This window comes from Phyllobates terribilis, unplaced genomic scaffold, assembly GCF_046119375.1.
Source record: "Phyllobates terribilis strain yellow unplaced genomic scaffold, ASM4611937v1 Scaffold_6__1_contigs__length_29720123, whole genome shotgun sequence".
Lineage (NCBI taxonomy): Eukaryota > Metazoa > Chordata > Amphibia > Anura > Dendrobatidae > Phyllobates > Phyllobates terribilis.
In genome coordinates this window covers 11,386,084-11,398,389 of record NW_027362766.1, presented here as the reverse complement: position 1 = coordinate 11,398,389, position 12,306 = coordinate 11,386,084, and the positions used below count along the sequence as shown (strand labels likewise).

At 67.2% G+C, this 12,306-nt stretch overlaps 1 protein-coding gene across 1 annotated transcript; it reads left to right on the top strand.

The window, feature by feature from the left end:
* Nucleotides 1-1,392: 1,392 nt before the first annotated feature.
* Nucleotides 1,393-9,772, top strand: SNAPIN (SNAP associated protein). The gene is made up of 4 exons (XM_073637188.1): nucleotides 1,393-1,606; nucleotides 8,684-8,730; nucleotides 8,815-8,933; nucleotides 9,328-9,772. Exons 1-4 carry the CDS (start codon nucleotides 1,476-1,478, stop codon nucleotides 9,430-9,432), a joined length of 402 nt encoding a protein of 133 aa, XP_073493289.1. The 5' UTR covers nucleotides 1,393-1,475; the 3' UTR covers nucleotides 9,433-9,772.
* Nucleotides 9,773-12,306: the final 2,534 nt, after the last annotated feature.

Below are 12,306 nucleotides of genomic sequence, written 5' to 3'. Positions count from 1 at the left end.
GCCCCTGCTCCGCCTCCGCTCATCGCTCCTGCTCCTGCTCCGCTCATCGCTCCTGCCCCGGCTCCGCTCATCGCTCCTGCTCCGCTCATCGCCCCTGCGCCGCTCATCGCCCCTGCTCCGCTCATCGCCCCTGCTCCTGCTCCTCTCATCGCTCCTGCCCCGGCTCCGCTCATCGCCCCTGCTCCAGCTCCGCTCATCGCTCCTGCTCCGCTCATCGCCCCTGCTCCGCTCATCGCCCCTGCTCCGCTCATCGCTCCTGCTCCGCTCATCGCTCCTGCTCCGCTCATCGCTCCTGCTCCGCTCATCGCTCCTGCCCCGGCTCCGCTCATCGCTCCTGCTCCGCTCATCGCTCCTGCTCCGCTCATCGCTCCTGCCCCGGCTCCGCTCATCGCCCCTGCTCCTGCTCCGCTCATCGCCCCTGCTCCGGCTCCGCTCATCGCTCCTGCTCCGGCTCCGCTCATCACCCCTGCTCCTGCTCCGCTCATCGCCCCTGCTCCGGCTCCGCTCATCGCCCCTGCTCCGGCTCCGCTCATCGCTCCTGCTCCGCTCATCGCCCCTGCTCCTGCTCCGGTCATCGCCCCTGCTCCGGCTCCGCTCATCGCTCCTGCTCCGGCTCCGCTCATCACCCCTGCTCCTGCTCCGCTCATCGCCCCTGCTCCGGCTCCGCTCATCGCCCCTGCTCCGCTCATCGCCCCTGCTCCGCTCATCGCCCCTGCTCCGCTCATCACCCCTGCTCCTGCTCCGCTCATCACCCCTGCTCCTGCTCCGCTCATCACCCTGCTCCGGCTCCTCGCCCCTGCTCCGCTCATCGCCCCTGCTCCGCTCATCGCTCCTGCTCCGCTCATCGCCCCTGCTCCGCTCATCGCCCCTGCTCCGCTCATCACCCCTGCTCCGCTCATCGCTCCTGCTCCGCTCATCGCCCCTGCTCCGCTCATCACCCCTGCTCCTGCTCCGCTCATCACCCCTGCTCCTGCTCCGCTCATCGCCCCTGCTCCTGCTCCGCTCATCGCCCCTGCTCCGGCTCCGCTCATCACCCCTGCTCCTGCTCCGCTCATCACCCCTGCTCCGGCTCCGCTCATCGCCCCTGCTCCTGCTCCGCTCATCGCCCCTGCTCCGCTCATCGCTCCTGCTCCGGCTCCGCTCATCACCCCTGCTCCTGCTCCGCTCATCGCCCCTGCTCCGGTCCGGCGCCGCTGATCTCTTACTCCCTATAGGTGGTTTCTAGGGTTACAGTTTTCGGTGTCTGTGCGGTAAGATCGGTCATGTGATCAGGGCGTCATGTGATCCCTGCAGCCGGTATTATTCTCTCATGTCCGCAGTGTCAGGGAGCCGTCGCCATCTTATCGAGACTGAATCCTAATGTGCAGGTCCGGCCGGCTACAGGAACATGGCAGCGATGCAGTGGAGAACGTGTTCGGCGCCCTCTAGCGGATGTATCGTGTCTATCACGGATATTCGGCGTCTGGAGCGGGTGTATGACGTCTCGGGCTGTTCGGTGCAGGATGGCGGCGCCGGTGTCTCCGGGGAGAGACGTGTTTGCTGAGGGATTACTGGAGCTGCTGAAGCCGGCGGTGCAGCAACTGGACTCCCATGTACATGCAGTGAGGTGCGGGGCCCCTGTAATGGAGGCCGGGGGGGTAGTGAGGCCCTGTAATGGAGGCCGGGGGGGGTAGTGAGGCCCCTGTAATGGAGGCCGGGGGGGTAGTGAGGCCTCTGTAATGGAGGCCGGGGGGGGGGGTTAGTGAGGCCCCTGTAATGGAGGCCGGGGGGGGGTAGTGAGGCCCCTGTAATGGAGGCCGGGGGGGGGTAGTGAGGCCCCTGTAATGGAGGCCGGGGGATAGTGAGGCCCCTGTAATGGAGGGCGGGGGGGGTAGTGAGGCCCCTGTAATGGAGGGTGGGGGGGATAGTGAGGCCCCTGTAATGGAGGGCGGGGGGGGTAGTGAGGCCCCTGTAATGGAGGGCGGGGGGGTAGTGAGGCCCCTGTAATGGAGGGCGGGGGGGGTAGTGAGGCCCCTGTAATGGAGGGCGGGGGGGGTAGTGAGGCCCCTGTAATGGAGGGCGGGGGGGTAGTGAGGCCCCTGTAATGGAGGGCGGGGGGGTAGTGAGGCCCCTGTAATGGAGAGCGGGGGGATAGTGAGGCCCCTGTAATGGAGGGCGGGGGGGGGTGGTGAGGCCCCTGTAATGGAGGGCGGGGGGGGGGTAGTGAGGCCCCTAGGCCCCTGTAATGGAGGGCGGGGGGGGGTAGTGAGGCCTCTGTAATGGAGGCCGGGGGGGGTAGTGAGGCCCCTAGGCCCCTGTAATGGAGGCCGGGGGGGGTAGTGAGGCCCCTGTAATGGAGGCCGGGGGGGGTAGTGAGGCCCCTGTAATGGAGGCCGGGGGGTAGTGAGGCCCCTGTAATGGAGGCCGGGGGGATAGTGAGGCCCCTGTAATGGAGGCCGGGGGGATAGTGAGGCCCCTGTAATGGAGGGCGGGGGGGGGTAGTGAGGCCCCTGTAATGGAGGGCGGGGGGGGGTAGTGAGGCCCCTGTAATGGAGGGCGGGGGGTGGGGTAGTGAGGCCCCTGTAATGGAGGGCGGGGGGGTGGGGTAGTGAGGCCCCTGTAATGGAGGGCGGGGGGGGGGTAGTGAGGCCCCTGTAATGGAGGGCGGGGGGGGGGGTAGTGAGGCCCCTGTAATGGAGGGCGGGGGGGGGGGTAGTGAGGCCCCTGTAATGGAGGGCGGGGGGGGGGTAGTGAGGCCCCTGTAATGGAGGGCGGGGGATAGTGAGGCCCCTGTAATGGAGGGCGGGGGGATAGTGAGGCCCCTGTAATGGAGGCCGGGGGGGGTAGTGAGGCCCCTGTAATGGAGGCCGGGGGGGGTAGTGAGGCCCCTGTAATGGAGGCCAGGGGGGATAGTGAGGCCCCTGTAATGGAGGCCGGGGGGGGGATAGTGAGGCCCCTGTAATGGAGGCCGGGGGGGGGTAGTGAGGCCCCTGTAATGGAGGCCGGGGGGGGTAGTGAGGCCCCTGTAATGGAGGCCGGGGGGGGGATAGTGAGGCCCCTGTAATGGAGGGCCGGGGGGGGGATAGTGAGGCCCCTGTAATGGAGGGCGGGGGGGGTAGTGAGGCCCCTGTAATGGAGGGCGGGGGGGGTAGTGAGGCCCCTGTAATGGAGGGCGGGGGGGTAGTGAGGCCCCTGTAATGGAGGGCGGGGGGGTAGTGAGGCCCCTGTAATAGAGAGCGGGGGGGATAGTGAGGCCCCTGTAATAGAGAGCGGGGGGGATAGTGAGGCCCCTGTAATGGAGGGCGGGGGGGGTAGTGAGGCCCCTGTAATGGAGGGCGGGGGGGGGGTAGTGAGGCCCCTAGGCCCCTGTAATGGAGGGCGGTGGGGGGTAGTGAGGCCCCTGTAATGGAGGCCGGGGGGGGGTAGTGAGGCCCCTAGGCCCCTGTAATGGAGGGCGGGGGGGGTAGTGAGGCCCCTGTAATGGAGGCCGGGGGGGGGGTAGTGAGGCCCCTGTAATGGAGGCCGGGGGGGTAGTGAGGCCCCTGTAATGGAGGCCGGGGGGATAGTGAGGCCTCTGTAATGGAGGCCGGGGGGATAGTGAGGCCCCTGTAATGGAGGGCGGGCGGGGGGTAGTGAGGCCCCTGTAATGGAGGGCGGGGGGGGGGTAGTGAGGCCCCTGTAATGGAGGGCGGGGGGGGGGGTAGTGAGGCCCCTGTAATGGAGGGCGGGGGGGGGGTAGTGAGGCCCCTGTAATGGAGGGCGGGGGGGGGGTAGTGAGGCCCCTGTAATGGAGGGCGGGGGGGGGGTAGTGAGGCCCCTGTAATGGAGGGCGGGGGGGGGGGTAGTGAGGCCCCTGTAATGGAGGGCGGGGGGTGGGTAGTGAGGCCCCTGTAATGGAGGCCGGGGTGGGTAGTGAGGCCCCTGTAATGGAGGCCGGGGTGGGTAGTGAGGCCCCTGTAATGGAGGCCGGGGGGGGTAGTGAGGCCCCTGTAATGGAGGCCGGGGGGGTAGTGAGGCCCCTGTAATGGAAGGTGGGGGGGATAGTGAGGCCCCTGTAATGGAGGGTGGGGGGGGGTAGTGAGGCCCCTGTAATGGAGGGTGGGGGGATAGTGAGGCCCCTGTAATGGAGGCCGGGGGGGGTAGTGAGGCCCCTGTAATGGAGGCCGGGGGGGGTAGTGAGGCCCCTGTAATGGAGGCCGGGGGGGGGTAGTGAGGCCCCTGTAATGGAGGCCGGGGGGGATAGTGAGGCCCCTGTAATGGAGGCCGGGGGGGGATAGTGAGGCCCCTGTAATGGAGGCCGGGGGGGATAGTGAGGCCGGCGGTGCAGCAACTGGACTCCCATGTACATGCAGTGAGGTACGGGGCCCCTGTAATGGAGGCCGGGGGGGTAGTGAGGCCCCTGTAATGGAGGCCGGGGGGGATAGTGAGGCCCCTGTAATGGAGGCCGGGGGGGATAGTGAGGCCGGCGGTGCAGCAACTGGACTCCCATGTACATGCAGTGAGGTACGGGGCCCCTGTAATGGAGGCCGGGGGGGTAGTGAGGCCCCTGTAATGGAGGCCGGGGGGGTAGTGAGGCCCCTGTAATGGAGGGCGGGGGGGTAGTGAGGCTCCTGTAATGGAGGGCGGGGGGGGGTAGTGAGGCCCCTGTAATGGAGGGCGGGGGGGATAGTGAGGCCCCTGTAATGGAGGCCGGGGGGGATAGTGAGGCCCCTGTAATGGAGGCCGGGGGGGATAGTGAGGCCCCTGTAATGGAGGCCGGGGGGGATAGTGAGGCCCCTGTAATGGAGGCCGGGGGGGTAGTGAGGCCCCTGTAATGGAGGCCATGGGGGATAGTGAGGCCGGCGGTGCAGCAACTGGACTCCCATGTACATGCAGTGAGGTACGGTGCCCCTGTAATGGAGGCCGGGGGGGGTAGTGAGGCCCCTGTAATGGAGGACGGGGGGGGATAGTGAGGCCCCTGTAATGGAGGCCGGGGGGGATAGTGAGGCCCCTGTAATGGAGGCCGGGGGGGGATAGTGAGGCCCCTGTAATGGAGGGCGGGGGGGGATAGTGAGGCCCCTGTAATGGAGGGCGGGGGGGATAGTGAGGCCCCTGTAATGGAGGGCGGGGGGATAGTGAGGCCCCTGTAATGGAGGCCGGGGGGATAGTGAGGCCCCTGTAATGGAGGGCGGGGGGATAGTGAGGCCCCTGTAATGGAGGGCGGGGGGGATAGCGAGGCCCCTGTAATGGAGGCCGGGGGGGATAGTGAGGCCGGCGGTGCAGCAACTGGACTCCCATGTACATGCAGTGAGGTTCGGGGCCCCTGTAATGGAGGCCGGGGGGGGTAGTGAAGCCCCTGTAATGGAGGGCGGGGGGGGGGTAGTGAGGCCCCTGTAATGGAGGGCGGGGGGGGGTAGTGAGGCCCCTGTAATAGAGGGCGGGGGGGATAGTGAGGCCCCTGTAACGGATGGCCGGGGGGATTGGTGAGGCTCCTGTAACGGATGGCCGGGGGGATTGGTGAGGCCCCTGTAATGGAGGCCGGGGGGGATAGTGAGGCCCCTGTAATGGAGGCCGGGGGGGGATAGTGAGGCCCCTGTAATGGAGGCCGGGGGGGGATAGTGAGGCCCCTGTAATGGAGGCCGGGGGGGGATAGTGAGGCCCCTGTAATGGAGGCCGGGGGGGGATAGTGAGGCCCCTGTAATGGAGGCCGGGGGGGATAGTGAGGCCCCTGTAATGGAGGCCGGGGGGGGATAGTGAGGCCCCTGTAATGGAGGCCGGGGGGGATAGTGAGGCCCCTGTAATGGAGGCCGGGGGGGATAGTGAGGCCCCTGTAATGGAGGCCGGGGGGGATAGTGAGGCCCCTGTAATGGAGGCCGGGGGGGGATAGTGAGGCCCCTGTAATGGAGGCCGGGGGGGGATAGTGAGGCCCCTGTAATGGAGGCCGGGGGGGGATAGTGAGGCCCCTGTAATGGAGGCCGGGGGGGGATAGTGAGGCCCCTGTAATGGAGGCCGGGGGGGGATAGTGAGGCCCCTGTAATGGAGGCCGGGGGGGATAGTGAGGCCCCTGTAATGGAGGCCGGGGGGGATAGTGAGGCCCCTGTAATGGAGGCCGGGGGGGGGATAGTGAGGCCCCTGTAATGGAGGCCGGCGGGGGATAGTGAGGCCCCTGTAATGGAGGCCGGCGGGGGATAGTGAGGCCCCTGTAATGGAGGCCGGGGGGGGATAGTGAGGCCCCTGTAATGGAGGCCGGGGGGGATAGTGAGGCCCCTGTAATGGAGGCCGGGGGGGGATAGTGAGGCCCCTGTAATGGAGGCCGGGGGGGGATAGTGAGGCCCCTGTAATGGAGGCCGGGGGGGATAGTGAGGCCGGCGGTGCAGCAACTGGACTCCCATGTACATGCAGTGAGGTACGGGGCCCCTGTAATGGAGGCCGGGGGGGTAGTGAGGCCCCTGTAATGGAGGCCGGGGGGGATAGTGAGGCCCCTGTAATGGAGGCCGGGGGGGATAGTGAGGCCGGCGGTGCAGCAACTGGACTCCCATGTACATGCAGTGAGGTACGGGGCCCCTGTAATGGAGGCCGGGGGGGTAGTGAGGCCCCTGTAATGGAGGCCGGGGGGGTAGTGAGGCCCCTGTAATGGAGGGCGGGGGGGTAGTGAGGCTCCTGTAATGGAGGGCGGGGGGGGGTAGTGAGGCCCCTGTAATGGAGGGCGGGGGGGGTAGTGAGGCCCCTGTAATGGAGGGCGGGGGGGGGGGGATAGTGAGGCCCCTGTAATGGAGGCCGGGGGGGATAGTGAGGCCCCTGTAATGGAGGCCGGGGGGGATAGTGAGGCCCCTGTAATGGAGGCTGGGGGGGTAGTGAGGCCCCTGTAATGGAGGCCATGGGGGATAGTGAGGCCGGCGGTGCAGCAACTGGACTCCCATGTACATGCAGTGAGGTACGGTGCCCCTGTAATGGAGGCCGGGGTTGGGTAGTGAGGCCCCTGTAATGGAGGACGGGGGGGGATAGTGAGGCCCCTGTAATGGAGGCCGGGGGGATAGTGAGGCCCCTGTAATGGAGGGCGGGGGGGATAGTGAGGCCCCTGTAATGGAGGCCGGGGGGGATAGTGAGGCCCCTGTAATGGAGGCCGGGGGGGATAGTGAGGCCTCTGTAATGGAGGCCAGGGGGGGTAGTGAGGCCCCTGTAATGGAGAGCGGGGGGATAGTGAGGCCCCTGTAATGGAGGCCGAGGGGGATAGTGAGGCCCCTGTAATGGAGGCCGAGGGGGATAGTGAGGCCCCTGTAATGGAGGCCGGGGGGATAGTGAGGCCCCTGTAATGGAGGCCGGGGGGGATAGTGAGGCCCCTGTAATGGAGGCCGGGGGGGATAGTGAGGCCCCTGTAATGGAGGGCGGGGGGGGATAGTGAGGCCCCTGTAATGGAGGGCGGGGGGGATAGTGAGGCCCCTGTAATGGAGGGCGGGGGGATAGTGAGGCCCCTGTAATGGAGGGCGGGGGGGATAGTGAGGCCCCTGTAATGGAGGGCGGGGGGATAGTGAGGCCCCTGTAATGGAGGGCGGGGGGGATAGTGAGGCCCCTGTAATGGAGGCCGGGGGGGATAGTGAGGCCGGCGGTGCAGCAACTGGACTCCCATGTACATGCAGTGAGGTACGGGGCCCCTGTAATGGAGGCCGGGGGGGGTAGTGAAGCCCCTGTAATGGAGGGCGGGGGGGGGGGGGGGGTAGTGAGGCCCCTGTAATAGAGGGCGGGGGGGATAGTGAGGCCCCTGTAACGGATGGCCGGGGGGATTGGTGAGGCTCCTGTAACGGATGGCCGGGGGGATTGGTGAGGCCCCTGTAACGGATGGCCGGGGGGATTGGTGAGGCCCCTGTAACGGATGGCCGGGGGGATTGGTGAGGCCCCTGTAACGGATGGCCGGGTGGATTGGTGAGGCCCCTGTAACGGATGGCCGGGTGGATTGGTGAGGCCCCTGTAACGGATGGCCGGGTGGATTGGTGAGGCCCCTGTAACGGATGGCCGGGGGGATTGGTGAGGCCCCTGTAACGGATGGCCGGGGGGATTGGTGAGGCCCCTGTAACGGATGGCCGGGTGGATTGGTGAGGCCCCTGTAACGGATGGCCGGGGGGATTGGTGAGGCCCCTGTAACGGATGGCCGGGGGATTGGTGAGGCCCCTGTAACGGATGGCCGGGGGGATTGGTGAGGCCCCTGTAACGGATGGCCGGGGGGATTGGTGAGGCCCCTGTAACGGATGGCCGGGGGGATTGGTGAGGCCCCTGTAACGGATGGCCGGGGGGATTGGTGAGGCCCCTGTAACGGATGGCCGGGGGGGATTGGTGAGGCCCCTGTAACGGATGGCCGGGGGGATTGGTGAGGCCCCTGTAACGGATGGCCGGGGGGGATTGGTGAGGCCCCTGTAACGGATGGCCGGGGGGATTGGTGAGGCCCCTGTAACGGATGGCCGGGGGGATTGGTGAGGCCCCTGTAACGGATGGCCGGGGGGATTGGTGAGGCCCCTGTAACGGAGGCCGGGGGGGGGGACGGGACGGTGGGGCCCCTGTATTGGAGGCCGGGGGGGACGGGACGGTGGGGCCTCTGTATTGGAGGTCGGTGGGGCCTCTGTATTGGAGGTCGGTGGGGCCCCTGTATTGGAGGCGGTGGGTTGATTCTTGGGGTGTGGGGCCCCTGTAATGTCTCTGGGTGTCCCTCATTGCTTCCTCTCTCTTTCTGCAGGGAGAGCCAGGTGGACCTGCGGGAGCACATTGACAGTCTGGCATCAGGTCAGTGGGCGGAGCCTGTTTAATGACATCACCAGGGTGTCAGACAGGTGGCTGAGTTGTCACGCTTTCCCTGGTCTCCCCTAGAGCTGTGTAGGATAAACGAGGACCAGAAGGTGGCGCTGGACCTGGACCCGTATGTGAAGAAGCTGCTGAATGCCCGGCGCCGCGTTGTCCTGGTGAACAACATCCTGCAGAATGCACAGGTAGGACCCCGCGGCGGCTCCCTGACAGCGGTGGCGAGGGTGACCCCCCGCGGCGGCCCCCTGACAGCGGTGGCGAGGGTGACCCCCCGCGGCGGCCCCCTGACAGCGGTGGCGAGGGTGACCCCCCCGCGGCGGCCCCCTGACAGCGGTGGCGAGGGTGACCTCCGCGGCGGCCGTGGCATTATTACTGTGAGTTGCCGCTGTCAGACATGCTGCTTTCTTTTGTGGCAGGAGCGGCTGCGGCGGCCCCCTGACAGCAGTGGCGAGGGCGGCCCCCTGACAGCGGTGGCGTGGGCGGCCCCCTGACAGCGGTGGCGAGGGTGACCCCCGCGGCGGCCGTGGCATTATTACTGTGAGTTGCCGCTGTCAGACATGCTGCTTTCTTTTGTGGCAGGAGCGGCTGCGGCGTCTCAATCACAGCGTGGCCAAGGAGACAGCACGGAGAAGAGCCATGCTGGATTCTGGAGCCCACCATTCCCAGACGTCCCCCAATAAGTGAGGAGGCGGAGCCTGGGACATCTGCACATGCAGCTTTTGGGCGCCCCACCCTAAGCAGCCACGAACAAGCTGGCGGTGCCCCCGCATGAACCACACTCGGCTCCTCGGGGAGGGGCCGCTCTTTCAGGATCTCCCACAGCATTTCATTGGTTAATCGCAATCTTCTGTGATCCCTGTAGGAGGCGCAGCATCGTGAGCGAGGGGTGAAAGCGAAGAGGTGGTGGCCATATCTAGCGGCGAGCCTCATGTCCCCTGGGGAGGATGGGGGGCCGGGCCTCGTGTGCTGGGTGGGGGGAATTTATGGCGCTTTCTGGTTACATTGGTGCCGCCATCTTGTCGCCTGCAATAAATCTCCTGTATCTCGGCTGTTGCTCCTGCCTCATTCCTGAACCATCACCTCCATTGTGTAGTGGGAGCAGGCGCCCTGTGGGGAGTGCTACTGCGCATGTACAGCGCCATCTGGTGGCCACATGTGGTACTGCACCCCCTTATAATTTTGATGTGAAGACATTGTTCTTTCCCAAATGAGGGATCTCTCATCCCTTGTACTTGTAGTCCGCCATGCCGCCTCTGCATGGATGTGAGCTGCAGTGATTGCATCTTCCACATGACCACCTGCATCCATCAGAAACCCAGGCAAAATCCTTGCAGATGTTGTCCTTGGTGGGATTTGAAGCCAGGACCCCAGCGCTGCCAACCACTGAGCCACTGTGCTGCCTTACAGCTCAGCAGAGAGTATCTCACAGGAGAGGATTAGATACACGGCTCAGCAGACAGTATCACACAGGATAGGATTAGATACACGGCTCAGCAGACAGTATCTCACAGGAGAGGATTAGATACACGGCTCAGCAAAGCATCACACAGGCATAGCTCCCAACCATCCCGTAATCTGCGGGATTGTCCTGTGTCACGGCGCAGCTGTTCTCCCAACTCCTATTTATTCTCACGTCTCTGATGTCGGGGGTGTAGCTCCTCCTCCTCGGGGGGCGGGGCCGCTCAGTGAATAAATGAAATTATATTACTCGCCTCTTCTTTCTCCTGTGATGGCTTCTGCCCAGGATTCGAACTGTGTGCAAAGGCTGCGGCTCTAGCCCCTGGGCCTGCGGCTCTCGCCCCTGGGCTTGCGGCTCTCGCCCCTGGGCCTGCGGCCCTCGCCCCTGGGCCTGCAGCTCTCGCCCCTGGGCCTGCGGCTCTCGCCCCTGGGCCTGCGGCCCTCGCCCCTGGGCCTGCGGCCCTCGCCCCTGGGCCTGCGGCCCTCGCCCCTGGGCCTGCGGCTCTCGCCCCTGGGCCTGCGGCTCTCGCCCCTGGGCTTGCGGCTCTCGCCCCTGGGCCTGCGGCTCTCGCCCCTGGGCTTGCGGCCCTCGCCCCTGGGCTTGCGGCTCTCGCCCCTGGGCTTGCGGCTCTCGCCCCTGGGCTTGCGGCTCTCGCCCCTGGGCTTGCGGCTCTCGCCCCTGGGCTTGCGGCTCTCGCCCCTGGGCTTGCGGCTCTCGCCCCTGGGCTTGCGGCTCTCGCCCCTGGGCTTGCGGCTCTCGCCCCTGGGCCTGCGGCCCTCGCCCCTGGGCTTGCGGCCCTCGCCCCTGGGCTTGCGGCTCTCGCCCCTGGGCTTGCGGCCCTCGCCCCTGGGCCTGCGGCTCTCGCCCCTGGGCCTGCGGCTCTCGCCCCTGGGCTTGCGGCTCTCGCCCCTGGGCCTGCGGCTCTCGCCCCTGGGCCTGCGGCCCTCGCCCCTGGGCCTGCGGCCCTCGCCCCTGGGCCTGCGGCCCTCGCCCCTGGGCCTGCGGCCCTCGCCCCTGGGCCTGCGGCCCTCGCCCCTGGGCCTGCGGCCCTCGCCCCTGGGCCTGCGGCCCTCGCCCCTGGGCCTGCGGCCCTCGTCCCTGGGCCTGCGGCTCTCGCCCCTGGGCCTGCGGCTCTCGCCCCTGGGCCTGCGGCTCTCGCCCCTGGGCTTGCGGCCCTCGCCCCTGGGCTTGCGGCCCTCGCCCCTGGGCTTGCGGCCCTCGCCCCTGGGCTTGCGGCCCTCGCCCCTGGGCTTGCGGCTCTCGCCCCTGGGCTTGCGGCCCTCGCCCCTGGGCTTGCGGCCCTCGCCCCTGGGCTTGCGGCCCTCGCCCCTGGGCTTGCGGCCCTCGCCCCTGGGCTTGCGGCCCTCGCCCCTGGGCTTGCGGCTCTCGCCCCTGGGCCTGCGGCTCTCGCCCCTGGGCTTGCGGCCCTCGCCCCTGGGCTTGCGGCCCTCGCCCCTGGGCTTGCGGCCCTCGCCCCTGGGCTTGCGGCCCTCGCCCCTGGGCTTGCGGCCCTCGCCCCTGGGCTTGCGGCCCTCGCCCCTGGGCTTGCGGCCCTCGCCCCTGGGCTTGCGGCCCTCGCCCCTGGGCTTGCGGCTCTCGCCCCTGGGCTTGCGGCTCTCGCCCCTGGGCTTGCGGCTCTCGCCCCTGGGCCTGCGGCCCTCGCCCCTGGGCCTGCGGCCCTCGCCCCTGGGCCTGCGGCCCTCGCCCCTGGGCCTGCGGCCCTCGCCCCTGGGCTTGCGGCTCTCGCCCCTGGGCTTGCGGCCCTCGCCCCTGGGCTTGCGGCCCTCGCCCCTGGGCTTGCGGCCCTCGCCCCTGGGCTTGCGGCCCTCGCCCCTGGGCCTGCGGCTCTCGCCCCTGGGCCTGCGGCTCTCGCCACGGAAGATAGGAGGATTTAGTCATCTTGACTCTACAATGCAGTCAATGTCTCCAGAAGCAGAGTTTACATCTCCACACAAATACATTGTGTATAACAATGTGTTTTTATGGTGCCTGTATCCTGAGCAGAAAAAAAATTATTTTTTGATCCTATAAATAAAAGTAGTACATTTAAAAAAAAAAAAAAAATTAACATTTTTTTTTCTGCCTTTAAAATTGCTAAA